Consider the following 21,539-nt stretch of genomic DNA (forward strand, 5'->3'; position numbering starts at 1 on the left):
GGTGTGGTCCTGTGATAGCAGTGGGGGGGCCTGGAGTCAGCCTGAGTGTAGGAAACATCAGGCCCCCTGCAGGAAGGAGGAGCAGCCTGGGCCCGGGAGCACCCAGGGGAAGTGGACCCTGGCTCATGAAGGCTGACTTTGTGCCTCCTGAGAACTGGCCTTGACCTCTGCTCAGCCCAGGGCTCTCTCAGCCACTATGACCAGGGCTAGTGCAGGCCAAAGTCCAAAGGGAGAAAATTTTCTGTGTACACCATGTGGGTGGCTGGGCCCAAGCACTTGGGCCCTCCTCTGCTGCTTTCCCAGGTGCCTTAGCAGAGATCTGGATCAGGAGTGGAGCAGCTGGGACCTGTTCTGTCACTCATATGGGATATCTGCAACATGGGCAGAGGCTTAACCCCCTGTGCAAAGCAACAGCCCTATACTCCATGTTTACTACATCAATGATTCATGGTATCCCAGCTGTGGAGGTAAGCAGGTGTCTCTTGAGAGCTGAGGGTCTAAGAAAACGTGGCAGGTTCACTCAGGGGAATGTGACTCAGTTGAAAGGACTGGAACCCTTTATTTGTGCTGCGTGGATGGGATGAGGGCACCGTGCATGACAGCCACCCAAGGATGAAGCCACGGTGACTCCTGGTGTCTGGGTCCTCTGTGGCCATTAAGAGATGTGAGATCACAGGGCATGCTGGGAGGATGACGAGGGGTCTTAAGACACCCAGGGGTGGGCAACAATCCCCAACACAGCTCTCTCTACGTGGGGGAGGGCCTGGGGCTGGGAGGACAAGATAGGGAAGTGGGTAGAGTGGAGTATGTTGGGAGGGACCCAGGCCAGTAGGTGTTGAGGAAGCTGGACTCGCACTGGTGATGTCCAGCACAGCCCCATTGTGGATGTACTGAGTGAGTCTCACACAAGGGGCCCCATAGCAGGTTGGTAATAAACCTCAAGCCATGGGTTCTCCACAACGGTCTTCTGAGTGGACAGAGGCCAGAGGAGTGAGTGGCCACTTGGAGTGCTGAATGCATGGCTCCTCCGGGGATGTGTGTGCGTGCATCGGGGCCCCACCTGAACTGGAGCCACTGTCCCCCACCCCCACACTGGCAGCTACAGCTCTGTGTGCTTCTGCTCAGCGCCCCTGAGCTCCTGGACCCTCTGGGGCAGGGTGTGGGTCCAGAACTGGAGCCTGCGGGCCTTCAGGGCCTGGCCCACTGCAGGCTGCACGTTCAGCTGCAGGTATCGCTCGTCCTGGTCGAACACGGGCCAGTGCGGCAGGCCCTCGCCGTTGGGGTTCCTGCAGACAAGACGTCAGGAAGGGGGCACCACGGTCACTCTGAGCCCTGCCCAGCGCAGCCCTGAGCACCTATCTGGGGTCCGGCCAGGCCACCTTGCAGGCAGGAGGGGTGGGGAATGTGTTTCTAAAAGCAGGAGAACAACAACTTCCCCCTAGGGTCAGCTCCCTGTGGGGACCCTGCATCCTGACCTGGCCTGTCACTCCCCCACAGGGAGCCTCTGGGCAGAGCAGCTCATGGCTCACCCCAGGTCACCGGGAGATGGGAAGAGTGTGCCTGGCCCCCAGGGCCCCTGTGAGTGCCAGTGGGTCCTGCAGCTGGGGAGGGCGCTGTCATGTGACTTAGGATCTTGGATGCTGGTGAGGTCCCCACAGAGGAGGGAGGGCAGAGGGTCCCTGATCCCTGGGGATTTGGGGGGTCATCTCACCTGTTGCGAGCAAAGTTGGCCCAGTACTTCATCACCCTCCTGTTCAGCAGCTCCTCTTCCTCAGTGAGGGGCACTGCAGAGGGGAGGGGCAGGGTCAGCTCGGGCCACCCCAGTGCTGCTGCCCCATCATGCACCATGCCCACCAGCCCAGGTGGAGGTGACCCTCGGCTACTCGCCAACTTTTATGTCTTTCCCTCACCAGTGGGACCTGCTTTGTCACGCTCCACGATCCCAATCATCCTGTAAGTCAGACACTGGCTTCTCCCTTGCCTGGATGGTGTCTTCCCTCTGACCTGGGACATTGTTCACGAAACAGACATGACTTTGAACCCACGTGCTCCCAGGCTGGACACCCAGGCTCGGCGGCAGAGGAGGATATTCCGCTGGACAGGTGGACCTCAGGCTGTGTCCTGCGGGCTCTCGGATTCCACTCCTGACTCTACCCTCTGAGCTCTACGACTTTGGACACTGGATCCCATCTGAGCTTTGTCCTTACATCCTTAGGGTGGGCGCAGTGCCCCATCCTGGAGAGCCTGGACCTCATCCCCATCCTGGCGAGGGAGGAAGAGTCACCTTTGCTGCCAAAGAGAAACGATCTGAAGACAAAGAGCAGCTCATCGCCGTGGTCGGCCCTCACGTGGGGCGGCCTGAGGTCCTTTGTGAAGCTGGGTCGATGCTGGAACTCGTAGAAGTAGACAGGGGCGCGGGAACCTGGGGGCGGACAGGGCGACATGGGTGGCCCTGTCCCCAGATTCTCCTCCAATGCCCATGGGGATGACACATAATTGTTGCACTCGGCTGGGTCCTGGGCAGCTGGGGAGAAGTAGCAGGGGGAACAGGTACAGTGGCCAAGCTTTCGGTTCGATCCTGGCCTTGAACTTCATGCCTTTGAGGTCTGGGTCAGTGAGTGAAGCTCACTCAGCCCAGTCTGCTCCTCTGTACCAGAGTGGAGATGTTGGAGTCTGGAACAAGCCATGGGGGGCTACTGAGAGCAGGGACATCAAGTGCCCGGCACCCTGGGACCCCCTTAGACATGGATCAGGACCTGGACAGGACAGGCGTCACCTCAGGAAAGGGCCCCCAGGCCTGAGCTGCCCCCTAGCGAGTGAGGCCTCAGTCCCAGATGAACTCACGCTGGAAATGTGCTACTCGGAGTGCAGGTATCACGAACATGGCGTCTGCCATCATCTCCTGGAACTGGGCCATGAGGGTCTTGGGGTCCTCATTGCTCCCCATGTACTCGTCCATCAACACGTCCCCCAAAGCGGGAGGCAGCATCTGGCCCAGGGGAAGGGGGAGCAGTGAGGGGAGCAGCTCCTGGGAGGGAGGCAGCAGCCCCAGCCTGGGGGACGGAGGTCCTGTATAGTCAGAACTGGGGGAAGAGCCAGGCTCCGGGAGACCCCACCCAAACACAGAGCTGAGCCTTGGTTCCTGGAGTCCCTGTGCAGGCAGGTGTCTGAGGTGGGTTCTGTTTGGGCAGGAGCCTGGGGACCTCACCAGCTGTTTTGTTGCTTGATGCATTAGTTCCTTCATGGCCTCTCGGTCTCTCTCCTCTTGAGGGTCAGTGGCGAACAGGAGCTGATGGAGAGGGGAGAGTCCCAAGAGTGGCGGGGGGCCTGGATTGGAGCACTGAATCCCAGAGGCCTTGCCCACCACAAGGGTAGGAGGTAACTCAGGAGCCCGGGGTGGGGCTCACCTTGGGGAGGACCCAGCCATACTCATCATTGTTGACACCAATGATGCTGGGGACAGGTTGAAAATCAGCCGAGGCCAGCAGCTGCTCGGGGTGTCTGGGCAGGAAGAACCCGTCCACCACTCCTGCGATGACCTTGAAGGCCTGTGGGGTCACACGGAGTAGGGAGGAAGCTGTGTCCCAGGTGTTCTCTAATGCCCTCTGTGTTCTCCCATCTCTGATTGGCTCAGCCCAGTGTGTTCACCCTCCCACCTAGGGGCCATAGCCTGGCATACAGGACTGGGTCCCCTGTTCCCATCCAGGGCAGGGATGTCAAGAGGCATGGATGGGAGCAGCCCCAGGGACTATGAGGTGCACACAAGCCCATCACCCCTCACCCACGTATACGGGGCCCACCTTGGTGATGGCCAGCATCTCCTCTTCACTCTTGGCCCGCAAGCAGCGCACCAGGGTCTCAGAGTCCACCTGGCCACAGCCAGACAGGTTGGCCACCACCTGTATTGGGACAACAGAAGGGCTGGCACAGCCATGCTGGAGACGTGGGTGTTTCCCAAGGCCGCACTGGAGGCAGGTGCCCCCTAGATCGCTCAGGGTGTGGTGTGTGCCTGGCTGCGGTGGAAGCTGATTGTTGCTCCTTCCCCATGACTCGGCACCGCCCAGCCACAGTGGGCAGCACCTGCTGAGCTGGTTGCCGAAAACCTGGGGCAAAGGGCAGACAGCTTGATGGAGCAAGAACCACCTCCGCCTCTGCTGGGACACAGGTGTGTGGATTTGAACCCTAAAAAAACTCGGATGGCCCAAGTCCTTGGGCCCTGCACCCCATGGGAGACCAGGAGAAGCAACTGGCTCCTGCCATCGGATCAGCATGGTGCGCCGGCCTTAGCGCGCCTACCGCGGCGGCCATTGGAGGGTGAACCAACGGCAAAAGGAAGACCTTTCTCTCTGTTTCTCTCTCACTGTCCACTCTGCCTGTCAAAAATTTAAAAAAAAAAAAACTCTCAGTAATGCGATGGTAGGCAGCAGTGCCTGACAACCCAATGGTCCTCCCTCCCAGTGCCCCTTGATCAGAGGTGAAGAATAGGCAGCAGCAGCAGGCCTGGGCAGTGAGGACACTCACTGTGGAGACCACCTCCGATGAGCTGGTGATGAGGCCGGGCAGCAGGGCCACCCCACTCTCCATGATGGCTCCGTGGAAGAGACCTTGGGACATGGGTGACACCACATGCAAGGACACACTCATGCCACCTGCAGACTCGCCAAAAATGGTGACCCGGCCAGGGTTGCCTCCAAAGTGGGCGATATTCTGCTGGACCCAGCGCAGCGCGGCCACTTGGTCCAGGTAGCCCCAGTTGCCGGTGGCGTGCTGGTCTCCAGTGCTGAGAAGAGGCAGGGACAGGGGTCACAGGGCTGTCCTGGTGCCACTCATCCCACAGTGCCCACCCCAGCCCCGGTCTCACCTGAAGAAGCCCAGGACACCCAGGCGGTACTGAATATTGACCACCACCACGTCCTCAAATGCTGCCAGTGCAGTACTGTCGCACATGGAAGCCATGCCCATAGTCAGCCCACCACCGTGGATCCACACCATCACCTGGGGAAAGTCAAGGGAGTAACTCATGGCTTCCTCCATCTAAAGAATGCTTATCCCCAACCTGGTCTAACCACTACCTGGGGTCTGTGCAGAGCCAAGCACAACTCCGGCCTGAGTGCAGGATCTGGGCCATGAGCCAGGGGCCCAGTGCCAGCAGGAAGGCCAGGCTTCCCATCCTTTGATTCTAACTCAATATACAATCCTGGGTCCATCAATGTCAGAATCCCCTGAGAGTGGACAAATAACGGCTGTCTATCTCATCAATACACACAGAAGCTCATCCAGGTGCCTTCCCTTCTTCAGGCCCCTACACCATCCGTGCTGGGAGCTGTGGTGACCTCTGAGTGTAGCCAGGGGTCACTAGTGTGCCTCCTGGGCATGAGGAGCTGCAGGTGTCCTGCGTCCATTCAAGGCCATCAGTCTGACCTCTGACATCTCAGTCCCTGGGCCCCACGCCCAGGCCTCAGTTGCCTACCGTGGGGGAGCAGCACTTCTTGGCTCCGATAGTGAGAGGCTTCTGGACAGGTGCGCTCACAGGAGGACCCGTGCTCAGTTTCTCCTTTCTCATCTTCTAGCAGAAGGCAATGCCCTCCCGCCCCGGCCGACCCTGCCCCACACTCACAGGCAGGTCAGAGCCCTCACGGGCATGTGCAGGCGAGTAGATGTTGAGGTACAGGCAGTCCTCGGACATGGGGATTGAGAGCTGGCTGAAGTTCAGTTTCAGATCATCTTGACCCATCGTAGCCAAGTTCTGCAGACACCTGGAGCCACCCAAGGCAGCCATTGGTCTAGAGCTTGGGTCTAGTCTGCCTGACCCTGCCCGGGTTCTTCTTACAAACCTGCTCACTCATGAGCATCCATAAGACACTTCCCACCAGGATCCAGGTCCTAGTCTCTGTAAGCTGGGAAGGTCCAACATCCTGGGAACCTCAGGTGTCTGAGAGTCTGGGGACCACTTCTTGACTGACAGGGGACTCTGTGGGAAGTCGTGACTGCAGGAGGGGACATTCAGTGCTGGATGCCCAGACCCAGCCATGCCGGAGCAGGCCAGCCTCCCGCACACGCCGCCTGGATGGACGGATGGCGTTTCCCCAGGAAGGGCAGTGGACGCCCCTCACCTTCACTCTAGACTCTCAGGACCCTCACCGTTCCCACAGTCTTCAGTCCTAAGGGCATACACGGGTCCCTGGCCAATGTGCTTGCCCTGTCGTTGGCTCAGTGACCATGACGACCCCCTCTGGTGCCCATCTCAGGGAGCTGCAGGATCTGCTGAGGGAGTCAGGGCCTCCTACAAGCATGTGGAGCCAGGTGGACCTCACCCAGACACAGCGCCCCCTGCAGGCAGCGAGCCTGTGGCCTCTCCTGGACATGGGGAGAGCATCTCTGCTTTTCTCTCTGTACCTGGATTTAATGTGCTCTGAGTGCCAAGTTCTGGCCCCAAAGCATTTCATTGCCACTGCATCCTCCAAGCCTAAGCAGACTCACTGAATAACGCACGAGGGAGCCATCACCACAGGGAAAGCTGGTAATGGGAGCTCTGTCCCAGGACAGCTGGGCTGGCCCAGAACTCAGAGGATCTTTCCCCTGACCTCCTCCCGGAGTGGGAGCTTCCCTGGGCCCTGGGAGCGCTTACATGGCTGGGTGGGAGGTCCCGTCCCTCACTCCACTCCAAGCTTCAGCAGGTTCAGGAGGTGCAAAGCGCAGTGGCCCCAGAGGTGGCTTGGCAAAGGGAATTCCCAGGAAGGTGTGGACGCCCGCATCGGTGCCTTCCACGTGGACCAGGCTCCCGCGCACCTGCCCCATGTGCGTGTTCCGGATGGGGCTGGCAGAGTCCTGGCCTGTGGGCAGAGAGGCGCATCAGGTGGGGCTCCCCATCAGCTGCCCCCCACACTGCTGCTATGGCCTCTCCGTGGCATCGGCACCTCAGCCTTGCCAAGGCCTCGGACCTACAACACTGACCTCACCAACGTCCTGCATGAGCAACTCTCCCCCATATCCCAGCCAGCAGTGCTGTCCCTGGGCCCAGCCCAGGACATCCCACACTCACGAGGCTCCTGGGGCCCTAGCACCATCCCTGAGCACTAGGAGTTCAGCGGCAGGTGACAGCCCTGGGGGCGAGGAGAGCGTCCTTTCTGCTGACTGCCCTCAGTCACAGGAGGTAGAGCTGTGAGCACCAGACTGACCAGGCTGCCCTGCTAGGAGGCTCATGCTCCAGGGGGCAAGAAGGGAAGAAAGGAAGCGTCCTCTAGGGGGCGGTGTGGTGGCGCTCGGGTGCCCTCACAGCTGCATGGCCAGCATCCCCTATCACAGTTTCATCCTTGCTGCTTCACCCTGGATTCAGCTCCCTGCTCTTGGGTTTGGGACGTAGTAGAATCCCCCAGCGCCTGGGCCCCTGCACCCTCCAGGAGGACCTGGATGGCTCCTGGTGTTGGACTGGCCCAGCCCTGACTGTTATGGGCCTATGTGGAGGGAATCAGAGGATGGGAGATCTGTTTTCCCTTTCTCTCTGGAGCTCAGCATTTCCAATAAATAAGAAATCTTTCAAGAAAAAAAAACATTTTTACATCATTGTCTAATGTATATCATTAAAATAACAGAAGAAAGCATGCTCTATAAAAGAAATGTCATTGATGGTATGAATGCAGGAGGGAGGTGACTGTGCCCAGGACAGGATAAGCACAGCCTGGTCTGGGGACCAGCGAGGGAGGAGGTGAGGAAGACACCGAATGGGGAAGCCATGGATCAGGAAAGAGTTTAACCAATGAGTCAGCACGTGCCAGGCACGCATCAGCAGGAAGCTGTAAGGATGTGCCCACAGACAAGGATCTCACACAATGAAGAGGAAAGACGAGGGACCTGATGCCTCTGTGGCTCTTGTTTGTAATCTGTATTCATTTATTTGAAAGACAGACAGAGGCACACAGAGAGACAGAGATGTCCCGTGTGCTGGTTCCCTCTCCAAATGCCCACCACAGCTGGGACGGGGCCCTGATAGCCAGGAGCCCTGAACTCAATCCGGGTCTCCCGCGTGGGAAGCAGGGATCAGTACCGGAGCCCACCTGCTGCCTCTCAGCCTGCACATCAGCAGGAAGCTGGAGTCAGGAGGTGCCGAGGCGGGGCCCGGGCACAGGGCTCAGGGCTGGGGCGTCCCCAGCGGTGGCTCCACTGCTGCTCCCATGTGGCCCCTCATGACCTCTTTGGTGCCACGAATCAGATATGAAAATGTCAAGATGTTCTATGGTGAGGACTCAGCACCACATGCTGGTCTTCCCAAAACAAGAGAAAAAAAAAAGCAAAACACTAACAGCTGAACCTGATGGCGCCTCTAGGCTAGAATTCCTGTGTACAGAGGGTGAGGGGACAGAGGAACGGCCAGAAGGCCCCACAGGGACGGTGCCACCGTCTCTAGAGAGAGCCGGGGGTAAAACGGTTTCTTCATCACAAGGAATCAGGAGGAAGAGCACAGTGAGGCAGAGGGGGGGCTGAAGGTGATGGAGACTCAGAGACACACGGCCAACCGCACAGGTGTGAGCACCGCTGGCGGGGGTGGGAATGGGGACCTCTGGGCATGGCTGGTGTTAGGGAAATGGGACAACTGCTCTGGGAACCCAACAGGCAGTCCTTCAACACTTAACCTGGAGCTCCACCTGCCCGGGGAAGTCCCACCCTCAGTAGAAGCCCAAGGGAAGTTCAAACTGTGGGCAGACACTGGCACAGCAGTAGCAAGGCCGCTGGGATGCTCCCCTCCTAACACAGCGGGCGACTGAGGTGACCGTGGAGGGGAGATCTCTCTCTCCCTCTGTCTCTCCCTCTTTCCCTGTCTCTCTGCCTTCAAATCAGCAGAAATCAGTCATCCCCAGCCCCATGAAAGCTGACTCCTCCCCGGAGAGGAACCTCCCATGTCACAGTAGGCGATGCCCGGCCACAAGGGTGCTCTGGGCCCTGGGTCCGGGAGAGGAGAGCCTGGCCCCGGAGCGGGTGAGTAAACAGCGCCTCTGTCCTGACCTGGTCCCGACCTTGTCCTTGTCGTTCGCCCCAACCATGGAGGACAGAGTGACTGCAGCAGCAGCTCCGGCTGTGAGGCTGACAGTGAGCTGGAGCTCAGCAGAGTCCACGGAGGACAGGGGCGGCTTCCGTGCAGACGCTGCCACGGTTCCTGCCCCGGACACGCACAGCGACTGCCATGGACCTTGGGAACAACTGCTCCCTCTCTGAGTGGGACCCAACCCCAAATACTATTTTATTGGGAGCCACAAGCCATGAGGGGGAGACGATCTGCCTGGAAGGTTCTTGTCGCCGGGAGAGTCTGTGCATTGCAGGGCAGGCAGGGAGCCCGTGGGTGAGCATGGAGGAGGAGCAGTGGGGACTGTTCTGGGAATTAGATAGGGAAAGGGTACAGTAGACAGACCTGGCTTTTCGTGGTTTTTTATTTTCTTTAAAGAGTTCCTTATTGGAAAAGTCAAATTAGACAGAGATAGAGAGAGAGAGAGAGAGAGAGAGAGAGAACCCATCTGCTGGTTCACTTCCAAATGGCCCCAACCCAGGCCTCAGCCAGGAGCCTTGAGCTCCATCAGGGTCTCCCACGGGGGAGCATCAGGGGCCTGGGACAGCACCATCTTCCACTGCTCTTCCAGGCACATCACTGGAAGCTGCACTGTGTGATGAGCAGGCAGAGCTGGAACCAGTGTTCCCACGGGACGCCAGTGTCACATGTGCTGACTGCTCTGAATGCCAGCTCCAGTCTTGGGCCTTTGGAATGAGGAGATAAAGGCTCCACGACGCACCCAGGGGTGGTGCCCTCTTGGCCTGAGCTCCCAGAATGCCAGGCCCGGAGGTGTGGTCAGCTTTGCCCTGGAATCCAGTCCAGGAGGACCCCTGCCGGGTGCACAGGGTCAGAGGAGACTCTGGCAGACACACAGCCCAGGGCAGGTTCCTCATTGTCCTGGGGAGGGCACAGTCACCACAGCCTCAAGCAAGGGAGGGAAAGGGCCCCATTTCCACGCCCCTTCCTGTCCCGGTTTCCTACCCACCCCAGTGCTGCGCAGAGCCTTCGTGCTGGGCTCACTCCTCAGTGTATGGAGCCTCAGGGGCCCACCTTGGGGTCCCGGGCTTCACCTCCGCCCTCCACAACCTGCCAGTCTTTTTCTCCCGTGGCCACAGTCACTAACTGTGGGATGGGCAGATCTGACCTTGGTCCCTTCCGCCACTCGCGAAGCCTCACCGTGACCCGGGTCGAGGAGCAGCAGGACCCCGCAGACCATGGCGCCGAGCCGCGCGCCCCTTCGGTGCAGCCCCATGCTCTGAGGCAGGAGGGCTTCTGAGCTTCTCTGTCCCTGAGGCTGCACACAGTGCTGCAGGCTGGGATCAGGGCCTCGCCCCTGGCCTGGGCAGGAAGTAGGTGGGGCGCACCGCGGGGGCGGGGCTTGTGAGCCTGGGATGAAAGACAACTGAGAGAGCAAAGGTCTGGTGGGGACCCTGGGCATGACTGCCTCGCCTCTCTCCGGGCTCCTAGGGGTGTCCAGGCCCCTCACCTCAGTCCTGGAGTCATGAACTTCAAGGTCCTTGCCACTTGATCCAGGATAGTGTGGGGTGGACAGGAAGCTGCATAGGGCTGTAACTGGACACCCAGGAGGCCTTTCCAAGGAGATTAAAACATTAAAAAAAAGAGATTTATTATTTTTTATTTATTTGAAAGGCAGAGTTAAAGTGTCAGAGAGACACACAGAGAGATGTCCCGTCTACAGGTGCAGTCACAAACGTCCAGGGCTGGGTCAGCCCAGCACCAGGAGCCAGCGGCTTCTTCTGGGTCTCCCAGTGAGTGCAGGGGCCCAAGCACGGGGGCTTCTGCTGCTCTCCTAGGCGCATTAGCAGAAAGCTGGATCGGAAGTGAAGCCGCCGGGACTGGCTCTGTGCCTACATGGGATGAGGGCGCTGCAGATGGTGGCTTGACTGCTCTGTGCCACAGCCCCTGCCCAGGGATCACCTGAGCCAAGGCTGGCAGGTGTCACTGCCCCGGATCCTGGAAGCTGCTCCTTGGTTTCCAGGCTGGTTGCCCACTGGGTCCAGGCCCCTCCTCCATCCTTTCCTGACTCTGCCCATCCCCTCCCTGCTCACTCAGGGTCCAGGTTTTGAGAGGCAGTGACCATGGCACTAACTAAGGGCTGAACCCAATGTGTGCTGTGTCCCCAGCTTCTTCTGAGACACAGTTCTGTTCTCTCCTTGACAGTGAAAACCTGCTGGTCCACCCTGATATGTGGCAACCAGGCAGGAAGAACAACGGGAATAGGGGAGCTGGAACTTTGCCAGCCCTGCATTGTAACTTTATCCCTTTGCTTGTCAGTCTTTTACAGCACTTTCCCAGGATGCACCTGTGTCTCAGCTAGGACCAGGAAGGAGAAGCCATGATGGAAACATGGAAGTGACATTCTGGAGGGAGGGGCCACAACAATCCCTTCAATATTCCCACAGGTGACATCCCACCCCACGGGGTTATGCATTTAGGGCACCGCCCCCTGAAATGAGAAAGGGGAGGGCGCTCTCTGCCCCTGGCTGTGCTTGGGAATCCTCCCTGAGCTGCCTCTTCCTCTCTTCCTCCTAGGCAACCCTGGCCCATTCCTGCTGAGTGTCTCTCCGTGTGTGGCGGCCTCAGTAGGCGTGCAGGTGTGGTCACGCTCTCTCTCCTTGAAATAAAAGCTGCTGTGTGCACTGCCTGTGGCTGCTGCTGCTCTGAATCCTCTTCTCCATGGGGACAAGAACCTTGAGTAAAATGTAAGACCCGGCCGGCACCGCGGCTCACTAGGCTAATCCTCCGCCTTGCGGCGCCGGCACACAGGGTTCTAGTCCCGGTTGGGGCACCGATCCTGTCCCGGTTGCCCCTCTTCCAGGCCAGCTCTCTGCTGTGGCCAGGGAGTGCAGTGGAGGATGGCCCAAGTGCTTGGGCCCTGCACCCATGAGAGACCAGGAGAAGCACCTGGCTCCTGCCATCGGATCAGCGCGGTGCGTCAGCCGCAGTGCGCTACCGTGGCGGCCATTGGAGGGTGAACCAATAGCAAAGGAAGACCTTTCTCTCTGTCTCTCTCTCACTCTCTCACTGTCCACTCTGCCTGTCAAAAATTAAAAAAAAAAAAAAATGTAAGACCCAGTGCCCACACCAGTCCCACTGGGGACCCAGCAGGGCACTTGTGGTCCTGTGATAGCAGTCGGGGGGCCGGGAGTCAGCCTGAGTGTAGGAAACATCAGGCTCCCTGCCGGAAGGAGGAGCAGCCTGGTCCCTGGAGCACCCAGGGGAAGTGGACCCTGGCTCATGAAGGCTGACTCTGTGCCTCCTGAGAAGTGGCCTTGACCTCTGCTCAGCCCAGGGTGCTCTCAGCCACCATGGCTAGGGCAGGCCAAGGCCGAAGTTCAGAGGGAGAAACATTATCTGTGTACCCGACGTGGGCGACATGGGCCCAAGCACTTGTGCCCTCCTCTGCTACTTTCCCAGGTGCCTTAGCAGAGATCTGGATCAGGAGTGGAACAGCTGAGACCTGAACTGTCACTCATATGAGTTGCCAGTGACATGGGTAGAGGCTTAACCCTCTGTGCAAAGCAACAGCCCTATACTCCAGGTTTACTGCATCAATGACTCATGGTATCCCAGCTGTGGAGGTAAGCAGGTGTCTTAGAGAGCTGAGGGTCTAAGAAAACGTGGCAGGTTCACCTAGGTAAATGTGACTCAGCCGTGAAAGGACTGGAACCCTTTATTTGTGCTGCGTGGATGGGATTGAGGGCGCCACGCATGGCAGCCACCCAAGGATGAAGCCACGGTGACTCCTGGAGTCCCAGTCCTCTGTGGCCACTAAGAGATGTGAGATCACAGGGCATGCTGGGAGGAAGAGGAGGGGTAGGGCTTAAGGCACACAGGGGAGGGCAACAATCCCCAAGGCAGCTCCCTCCATGTGAGGAGGGTCTGGGGCTAGGAGGGGAGGAGTGGGAGGGTGTGGAATAGTTGGAGGGGGCAAGAAGCAGGAGGGGCCCAGGGCCCAGTGGGTGTTGAGGAAGCTGGGCTGGCAATGGTGTTGCCCAACACAGCTCCATAGAGATGTATTGAGTAGGTCTCACACAAGGGGACCCAGGGCAGGCTTGTCAATGAACTTGAAGCCGTGGGTTCTCCACAACGGTCTGCTGAGGGACAGAGGCAGGGAGCACTGAGTGGCTGCATGAGAGTGCTGAATGCACGGCTCCTCCGGGGATGTGTGTGAGTGCATCGGGGCCCCACCTGCACTGGAGCCCCTGACCCCCACCCCTACTCAGGCAGCTACAGCTCTGTGTGCTTCTGCTCAGCGCCCCTTAGCTCCTGGACCCTCTGGGGCAGGGTGTGGGTCCAGAACTGGAGCCTGCGGGCCTTCAGGGCCTGGCCCACTGCAGGCTGCACGTTCAGCTGCAGGTATCGCTCGTCCTGGTCGAACACGGGCCAGTGCGGCAGGCCCTCGCCGTTGGGGTTCCTGCAGACAAGACGTCAGGAAGGGGGCACCACGGTCACTCTGAGCCCTGTCCAGCGCAGCCCTGAGCACCTATCTGGGGCCCAGCCAGGCCACGTTGCAGGCAGGAGGGGTGGCGAATGGGTTTTCAGAATCAGGAGATGAACGACTTCCCCCTAGGGTCAGCCCCACATGGTGACCCAGCATCATGACCTGGCCTGTCCCTCCCCCACAGGGAGACTCTGGGCAGAGCAGCTCATTTCCAACCCCAGGTCACTGGGAGATGGGGAGAGTGTGCCTGGTCCCCAGGACTCCTGTGAGTGCCAGTGGGTCCTGCAGCTAGGTGGGCGCTGTCACGTGACTTAGGATCCTGGATGCCGGTGAGGTCCCCACAGAGAAGGGAGGGCAGAGGGTCCCAGGTCCCTGGGGAAAGGGTGGGGGGTCTTCTCACCTGTTGCGAGCAAAGTTGGCCCAGTACTTCATCACCCTCCTGCTCAGCAGCTCCTCCTCCTCAGTGAGGGGCACTGCAGAGGGGAGGGGCAGGGTCAGCTCGGGCCACCCCAGTGCTGCTGCCCCATCATGCACCACGCTCACCTGCCCCGGCGGAGCTGACCCGCGGCTACTCGCCAACCTCAATGTCTTTCCTTCACCAGTGGGACCTGCTTTGTCATTTACACGTCCCCAGTCATCCCCTAAGTCATCGACACTGGATTTTTTTTGCCTGCATGGTTGCTTCCCTCTGTCCCTGGGACATTGTTCAGGAAACAGACATGACTTTGAACCCATGTGCACCCAGGCTGGACACTCATCCCTGGGTGGGCAGAGGAGGAGGGAGCAGAAGCTGCACCCTGCGGGCTCTCAGACCCAAACCTGGCTCCGCCCTCTGAGCTGTAAGACTTTGGATCCTGGATCCCAAGTGAGCCTCTTCCTTTCAAAACAATGCTGGGTACAGAGCTCCTCAGAGAGAGCCTGGACCTCATCCCCAACCTGGCGAGAGAGGAAGATTCACCTTTTCTGCCTAAGAAATGTGATCTGAACACAAAGAGGAGCTCATCGCCGAGGTCAGCCCTCACGTGGGGCGGCCTGAGGTCCTTTGTGAAGCTGGGTCGATGCTGGAACTCTTAGAAGTAGACAGGGGCGCGGGAACCTGGGGACGGAGAGATAGATGGGTGGCCCCTTCCCCAGAGTTCTCCTCCAATGCCCATGGGGATGACACATAATTGCTGCACCAGGCTGGGTCCTGGGCAGCTGGGGAGAAGTAGCAGGGGGAACAGGTACAGTGGCCAAGCTCTGGGTTAGATCCTGGCCTTGGACTTCATGCCTTTGAGGTCTCGGTCAGTGAGTGAAGCTCACTCAGCCCAGTCTGCTCCTCTGTACCAGAGTGAAGATGTTGGAGTCTGGAACAAGCCATGGGGGGCTACTGAGAGCAGGGACATCAAGTGCCTGGCACCCTGAGCTCCACTTAAGACATGGATCAGGACCTGGACAGGACAGGCGTCACCCTCAGGAAAGGGCCCCCAGCCCTGAGCTGCCCCCTAGCGAGTGAGGCCTCAGTCCCAGATGAACTCACGCTGGAAATGTGCTACTCGGAGTGCAGGTATCACGAACATGGCGTCTGCCATCATCTCCCGGAACTGGGCCATGAGGGTCTTGGGGTCCTCATTGCTCCCCATGTACTCGTCCATCAACAGGTCCCCCAAAGTGGGAGTCAGTATCTGGCCCAGGGGAAGGGGGAGGAGTGAGGGGAGCAGCTCCTGGGAGGGAGGCAGCAGCCCCAGCCTGGGGGACGGAGGTCCTGTATAGTCAGAAACTGGGGGAAGAACCAGGCTCCGGGAGACCCCACCCAAACACACAGCAGAGCCTTGGTTCCTGGAGTCCCTGTGTGGGCAGGTGTCTGGGATGCGCTCTGTTGGTGCTGTAGCCTAGGGACCTCACCAGCTGTTTTGTTGCTTGATGCATTAGTTCCTTCATGGCCCCTCTGTCTCTCTCTTCTTGAGGGTCTGTGGCGAACAGGAGCTGAGTGGAATGAGGAGAGTCCAAAGTTGGGCGTGGTTGGGTCTGGAGCTTTGAAACCCGGAAACCTGCCCACCACATGGGCAATGTGGGCACTCACCTTTGGCAGGACCCAGCTATACTCATCATTGTTGACACCAATGATGCTGGGGACAGGTTGAAAGTCAGTAGAGGTCAGCAGTTCCTCGGGGTGTTTGGGCAGGAAGACTCCATCCACCACCCCTGCGATGAGCATGAGGGCCTGGGGTCACAAGTTCAGGGACAAAGTTTTTGTTGCAGGTATTTTTTGATGCCCTCTGTGTACATCCCCCTTGACGGGCTTAGCCCAGGGTGCTCACTCCCAAAATGGGGTCCGCAGCCCGGCATACAGGACTGGGTCCCCTGTTCCATCCATGACTGGGATGTCAGGAGGTCATGGATGGGAGGTAGCAGCCCCAGGGACTATGAGGTGCACACAAGCCCATCACCCCTCACCCATGTGCACGGGGCCCACCTTGGAGATGGCCAGCATTTCCTCCTCACTCTTGGCCCGCAAGCAGCGCACCAGGGTCTCAGAGTCCACCTGGCCACAGCCAGACAGGTTGGCCACCACCTGTATTGGGACAACAGAAGGGCTGGCACAGCCATGCTGGAGACGTGGGTGTTTCCCAAGGCCCCACTGGAGGCAGGTGCACCTCATGTCGCTCAGGGTGTGGTGTGTGCCTGGCTGCAGTGGAAGCTGATTGTTGCTCCTTCCCCATGACTTGGCACCGCCCAGCCGCAGTGGGCAGCACCTGCAGAGCTGGTTGCCGAAAACCTGGGGCTCAGCGCAGGGAGGTGGATGGAGCTGAGGACCACATCCACCTCTGCTGGGACATAGGCGTGTGGCTTCTAACCCTAGAACTTCTCAGAAATGCAATGGTGGGCAGCAGTGCCTGACAACCCAATGGTCCTCCTTCCTTGTGCCCCTTGATCAGATGTAGTATAGGCAGGAGCAGCAAGCCTGGGCAGTGAGGACACTCACTGTGGAGACCACCTCCGATGAGCTGGTGATGAGGCTGGGCAGCACAGCGACCCCACTCTCCATGATGGCTCCGTGGAAGAGACCTTTGGACATCGGTGACAGCACATGGGATGATACACTCCTGCTACCTGCAGACTCCCCAAAAATGGTGACCTGGCCAGGGTTGCCCCCAAAGTGGGCAATATTCTGCTGGACCCAGCGCAGCGCGGCCACTTGGTCCAGGTAGCCCCAGTTGCCGGTGGCGTGCTGGTCTCCAGTGCTGAGAAGTGGTGGGGACAGGGGTCACAGGGCTGTCCTGGTGCCACTCATCCCACAGTGCCCACCCCAGCCCCGGTCTCACCTGAAGCAGCCCAGGATTCCCAGGCGGTACTGGATGGTGACCACAACCACGTCCTCAAATGCCGCCAGCGCAGAACCATCATACATGGAAGCCATGCCCGTAGTCAGCGCACCACCGTGGATCCACACCATCACCTGGAGAGTCAAGAATGAACCTCGTGATTTCCCCCCTCCTGAAGCCTGCTCATCTCCCACTTGGTCTAACCAGTGCCTGGGGTCTGTGCAGGTTTCTAGTACGTAGAACTCGGGCCACGGGACTCAGGATGTGGGCCATGAGCCAGGCACCCAATGCCAGCAGGAAGGCCAGGCCTCTCATCCTTTGAGTCTAACATATGTTCAAAGCCTGGGTCCATCAATTTCTGAGCCCCCTGAGAAGTGGACAATTAAAGGCTGTCCATCTATCAATCCATACATGCCAAATCAAGTTCCTTCCCTTCTTCAGGCCCCCACACCATCCGTGGCTGGGAGCTGTGGTGACCTCTGAGGGTAGCCAGGGGTCACTGAGTGTGCCTTCTGGGCATGAGGGTGCTGCAGGTGTCCTGCGTCCATCAAGGCCATCAGTCTGACCTCTGACATCTCAGTCCCTGGGACCCCACGCCCAGGCCTCAGCTGCCCACCATGGGGGAGCAGCACTTCTTGGCTCTGATAGTGAGAGGCTTCTGGACAGGTGCACTCACAGGAGGGCCCGTGCTCAGCTTCTCCTTTCTCATCTTCTAGCAGAAGGCAATGCCCTCCAACCCCGGCCGACCCTGCCTCACACTCACAGGCAGGTCAGAGCCCTCATGGGCATGTGCAGGCGAGTAGATGCTGAGGTACAGGCAGTCCTCGGACATGGGGATGGACGGCGGGGTGAGGTTCAGCTGCAGAACAGCTTGATCCATCATAGCCAAGTTCTGCAGACACCTGGAGCCACCCAAGGCAGCCATTAGTCTACCTGGCAGCCACAGCCAAGCCTGGGTCCAGTGTGCCCGACTTCCCCGCGCCTACCCCTACACCCTGCTCACTCGTGAGCCTCCATAAGACACTTCCCTCCAGGATCCAGGTCCTAGACTCTGGGTGAGCTGGGATGGTCCAGCATCCTGGGAACCTCAGGTGTCTGAGAGTCTGGGGACCACTTCTTGACTGACAGGGGACTCTGTGGGAAGTCGTGACTGCAGGAGGGGACATTCAGTGCTGGATGCCCAGACCCAGCCATGCCGGAGCAGGCCAGCCTCCCGCACACGCCGCCTGGATGGACGGATGGCGTTTCCCCAGGAAGGGCAGTGGATGTCCCTCACCTTCTCTCTAGACTCTCAGGAACCTCACCGTTCCCACAGTCTCCAGTGCTATGGGCATACACGGGTTCCTGGCCAATGTCCTTGCCCTGTCTTTGGCTCAGTGACCATGACGACCCCCTCTGGTGCCCATCTCAGGGAGCTGCAGGATCTGCTGAGGGAGTCAGGGCCTCCTACAAGCTGTGGAGCCAGGTGAACCTCACCCAGACACAGCGCCCCCTGCAGGCTACAAGCCTGTGGCCTCTCCTGGATATGGGGAGAGCGTCTCTGCTTTTCTCTCTGTACCTGGATTTAATGTGCTCTGAGTGCCAAGTTCTGCCCCCAAAGCATTTCATTGCCACTGCATCCTATAAGCCTAAGCAGACTCACTGAATGACGCACGAGGGAGCCATCACCACAGGGAAAGCTGGTAATGGGAGCTCTGTCCCAGGACAGCTGGGCTGGCCAGAACTCAGAGGATCTTTCCCCTGACCTCCCCCCATGGCGGTGCTTCCCTGTGCCCCGGGAGCGCTTACATGGCTGGGTGGGAGGTCCCGTCCCTCACTCCACTCCAAGCTTCAGCAGGTTCAGGAGGTGCAAACCGCAGTGGCCCCAGAGGTGGCTTGGCAAAGGGAATTCCCAGGAAGGTGTGGACGCCCGCATCGGTGCCTTCCACGTGGACCAGGCTCCCGTGCACCTGCCCCGTGTGCGTGTTCCGGATGGGGCTGGCAGAGTCCTGGCCTGTGGGCAGAGAGGCGCATCAGGTGGGGCTCCCCATCAGCTGCCCTCTCACACTGCTGCTGTGGCCGTCTCCTTTTCATTGTCACCTTGCCCTTGCCAAGCCCTCGGACCTACAAACACTGACCTGACCAACGTCCTGCATGAGCAACTCTCCCCCATCTCCCCAACCAGCAGTGCTGTCCCTGGGCCCAGCCCAGGACATCCCACACTCACGAGGCTCCTGGGGCCCTAGCACCATCCCTGAGCACTAGGAGTTCAGCGGCAGGTGACAGCCCTGGGGGCGAGGAGAGCGTCCTTTCTGCTGACTGCCCTCAGTCACAGGAGGTAGAGCTGTGAGCACCAGACTGACCAGGCTCCCCTGCTAGGAGGCTCATGCTCCAGGGGCAAGAAGGGAAGAAAGGAAGCGTCCTCTAGGGGGCGGTGTGGTGGCGCTCGGGTGCCTCCACAGCCTGCATGGCCAGCATCCCCTACACAGTTCCATCCTGGCTGCCTCACCCGGATCCGGCTCCTGATCCAGGTTCACTGCTGCTCTCAATGCAACCCCTCATGACCTATGTTGTGCCACGAATCAGATATGAAAAGGTCGAGATGTTCTACGGTGAGGACTCAGCACCACATATTGGTCTTGCCAAAAAAAGCAAAAACAGATGCAGAATCCTAGCCACTGATGTGATGGGGTCGCGAGGCTACAATTCCAAGTGCACACAGGGTTTGGGGACAGAGGAAAGGTCAGAAGGCACCACAGGGACGGTGCCACCCTCTCCAGAGAGAGCCAGGGGTAAACCGGTTTCAGAAGGAAGAGCACAGCGAGACAGAAGGGGAGCTGAAGGTGAGGGAGACTCAGAGACACATGGCCTACTGCACAGGGATGAGGAGCGCTGGCAGGGGGGGTAGGGATGGGAACCTCTGTGCATCGCTGGTGTTAGGGAAATGGGACAACTGCTCTGGGAACCTGTCGGGCAGACATTCAACACTTAACCTGGAGATCCGCCTGCCTGGCAAGTCGCACCCTCGGTAGAAGCCCAAGGGAAGTGCAAACTGTGGGCAGACACTGGTACAGCAGTAGCAAGGCAGCTGGGATGCTCCGCTCCTAACACAGCGGGCAACTGAGGGTGACTGTGGAGGGGAGATCTCTTTCTCCCTCTGTCTCTCCCTCTTTCCCTGTCTCTCTGCCTTCAAATCAGTAGAAATCAGGGGCAGAACTATGGCGCAGCAGGTTAACATCGTGGCCTGAAGCGATCCTTCTCTCTCTCCCTCCTCTCTTTGCATCTCCTCTCTCTGTGTAACTCTGACTTGCAAATAAACAAATAAATGTTTTAAAGTAAATCAACAGAAATAAATCATCCCCATCCCCATGAATGCTGACTCCTCCCCAGAGAGGAACCTCCCATGTCACAGTAGGCGATGCCCGGCCACATGGGTGCTCTGGGCCCTGGGTCCGGGAGAGGAGAGCCTGGCCCCGGAGCGGGTGAGTAAACAGCGCCTCTGTCCTGACCTGGTCCCGACCTTGTCCTTGTCGTTCGCCCCAACCATGGAGGACAGAGTGACTGCAGCAGCAGCTCCGGCTGTGAGGCTGACAGTGAGCTGGAGCTCAGCAGAGTCCACGGAGGACAGGGGCGGCTTCCGTGCAGACGCTGCCGCGGTTCCTGCCCCGGACACACACAGCGACTTCCATGGACCTTGGGGAACAACTGCTTCCTCTCTGAGTGGGGACCCAACCCCAAATATTACTTTATTGGGAGCCACAAGCCATGTGGAGGAGACTTCTGCCTGGAAGGTTCTGGTCGCCGGGAGAGTCTGTGCATTGCAGGGCAGGCAGGGAGCCCGTGGGTGAGCATGGAAGAGGAGGAGTGGGGACTGTGCTGGCGGACTAGAGAGGGAAAGGGGGCGGGGGAGACCTGGGCCTTTTGAATGCAGAGACAAAGGATCAAGGACCCACGCCATGAGTAATACCCACATGGCCTGAGTCTTGATAAAACAAATGCCAGCTTCTAGGGTGGGGTCACCTTTGCCTTGGAACCTTAGCCCTGCAAATGTCCCTGGCAGGTGCATGGGGTCAGAGGAGACCTGGCTTACAGATGGGCCTCTGGAATGGCATCAGGGGCTTTGTATTTTGCAGGTCTAGTTACCATCACTGGGGCCACTTGGTGGGGGCAGGGAGCCGCCCTGCCAAGGGTCATCAGCCCAGGAGACAAATGGGTCCATGGCAGGTTCCTCACTGTCATGGTCACTTGCTGCAGCAGCCTGGACCCAGGGAAGGTCCCCAGTTCCCACGCCGCTGCCTGTCTCCCGGGCTGCCAACCAAGAGCCGTGCTGCTCAGAGCCCTTATGTTGGGCTCAGTCCCCTGCGTCTGGGTCCTCGGGCAGCCCTGACGCTCCCCAGCCTCAGGGGCCAGCGCTGTCACTTCTACCCACTACAGCAGCCCAGGTGTTGTTCTCCAAGGCTGCAGGCTCTAACTGTGGAGTTGGGCAGATCTGACCGGGGTCCCTGTCGCCGCCCGCGGGAGCCTCACCGTGGGCTGGGATGAGAAGGAGCAGCAGGAGCCCGCAGGCCACAGTACCGAGTCCCACGCCCTGTCCATGCGTCCCCATGGTCTGAGGCAGGTCTCGGTGTGAGGTGTTGTGCCCAGAGGCTTCCTGGGGCTCTCCAGGGGGAGACTCCAGCCCAGCCCAGCACCTGCAAGGAACAGGCAGGCCGCGCCCCGGGGGCGGGGGCTTGGGGCCCTTGCAGGAGAG

The 21,539-nt window shown here is 59.3% G+C and overlaps 1 protein-coding gene, 1 long non-coding RNA gene and 1 pseudogene across 2 annotated transcripts; 1 reads left to right on the forward strand and 2 right to left on the reverse strand.

The window, feature by feature from the left end:
• Positions 1-535: 535 nt before the first annotated feature.
• Positions 536-10,382, reverse strand: LOC133748432 (cocaine esterase). Its single transcript, XM_062177224.1, has 12 exons — positions 10,217-10,382; positions 6,629-6,833; positions 5,618-5,756; positions 4,862-4,995; positions 4,522-4,780; positions 3,801-3,899; positions 3,408-3,548; positions 3,209-3,289; positions 2,845-2,989; positions 2,285-2,422; positions 1,712-1,784; positions 536-1,286 (listed from the first exon to the last, which is right to left on the reverse strand). The coding sequence occupies exons 1-12, from the start codon at positions 10,290-10,292 to the stop codon at positions 1,100-1,102; spliced, it is 1,677 nt and encodes a 558-aa protein (XP_062033208.1). The 5' UTR covers positions 10,293-10,382; the 3' UTR covers positions 536-1,099.
• LOC133748433 (uncharacterized) lies at positions 8,908-11,671 on the forward strand. Its single transcript, XR_009864456.1, has 3 exons — positions 8,908-8,973; positions 11,336-11,463; positions 11,594-11,671. It is a non-coding gene; the product is annotated as an uncharacterized LOC133748433 (long non-coding RNA).
• A 1,098-nt stretch (positions 11,672-12,769) lies between these two features.
• Positions 12,770-21,395, reverse strand: LOC133747723 (cocaine esterase-like; annotated as a pseudogene).
• Positions 21,396-21,539: the final 144 nt, after the last annotated feature.

The sequence above is a fragment of the Lepus europaeus genome, chromosome 19 (assembly GCF_033115175.1).
Source record: "Lepus europaeus isolate LE1 chromosome 19, mLepTim1.pri, whole genome shotgun sequence".
Classification (NCBI taxonomy): domain Eukaryota; kingdom Metazoa; phylum Chordata; class Mammalia; order Lagomorpha; family Leporidae; genus Lepus; species Lepus europaeus.

Excerpts from the sequence above, each read along its gene's own strand:
- LOC133748432 (XM_062177224.1), bottom strand. The coding sequence starts at position 10,292 with ATGGGGCTGCACCGAAGGGGCGCGCGGCTCGGCGCCATGGTCTGCGGG. Across the intron at positions 4,781-4,861 it reads GGTGTCCTGGGCTTCTTCAG|CACTGGAGACCAGCACGCCA; the intron begins GTGAGACCGGGG and ends GCCTCTTCTCAG. Across the intron at positions 1,785-2,284 it reads GTTTCTCTTTGGCAGCAAAG|TGCCCCTCACTGAGGAAGAG; the intron begins GTGACTCTTCCT and ends TCCCCTCTGCAG.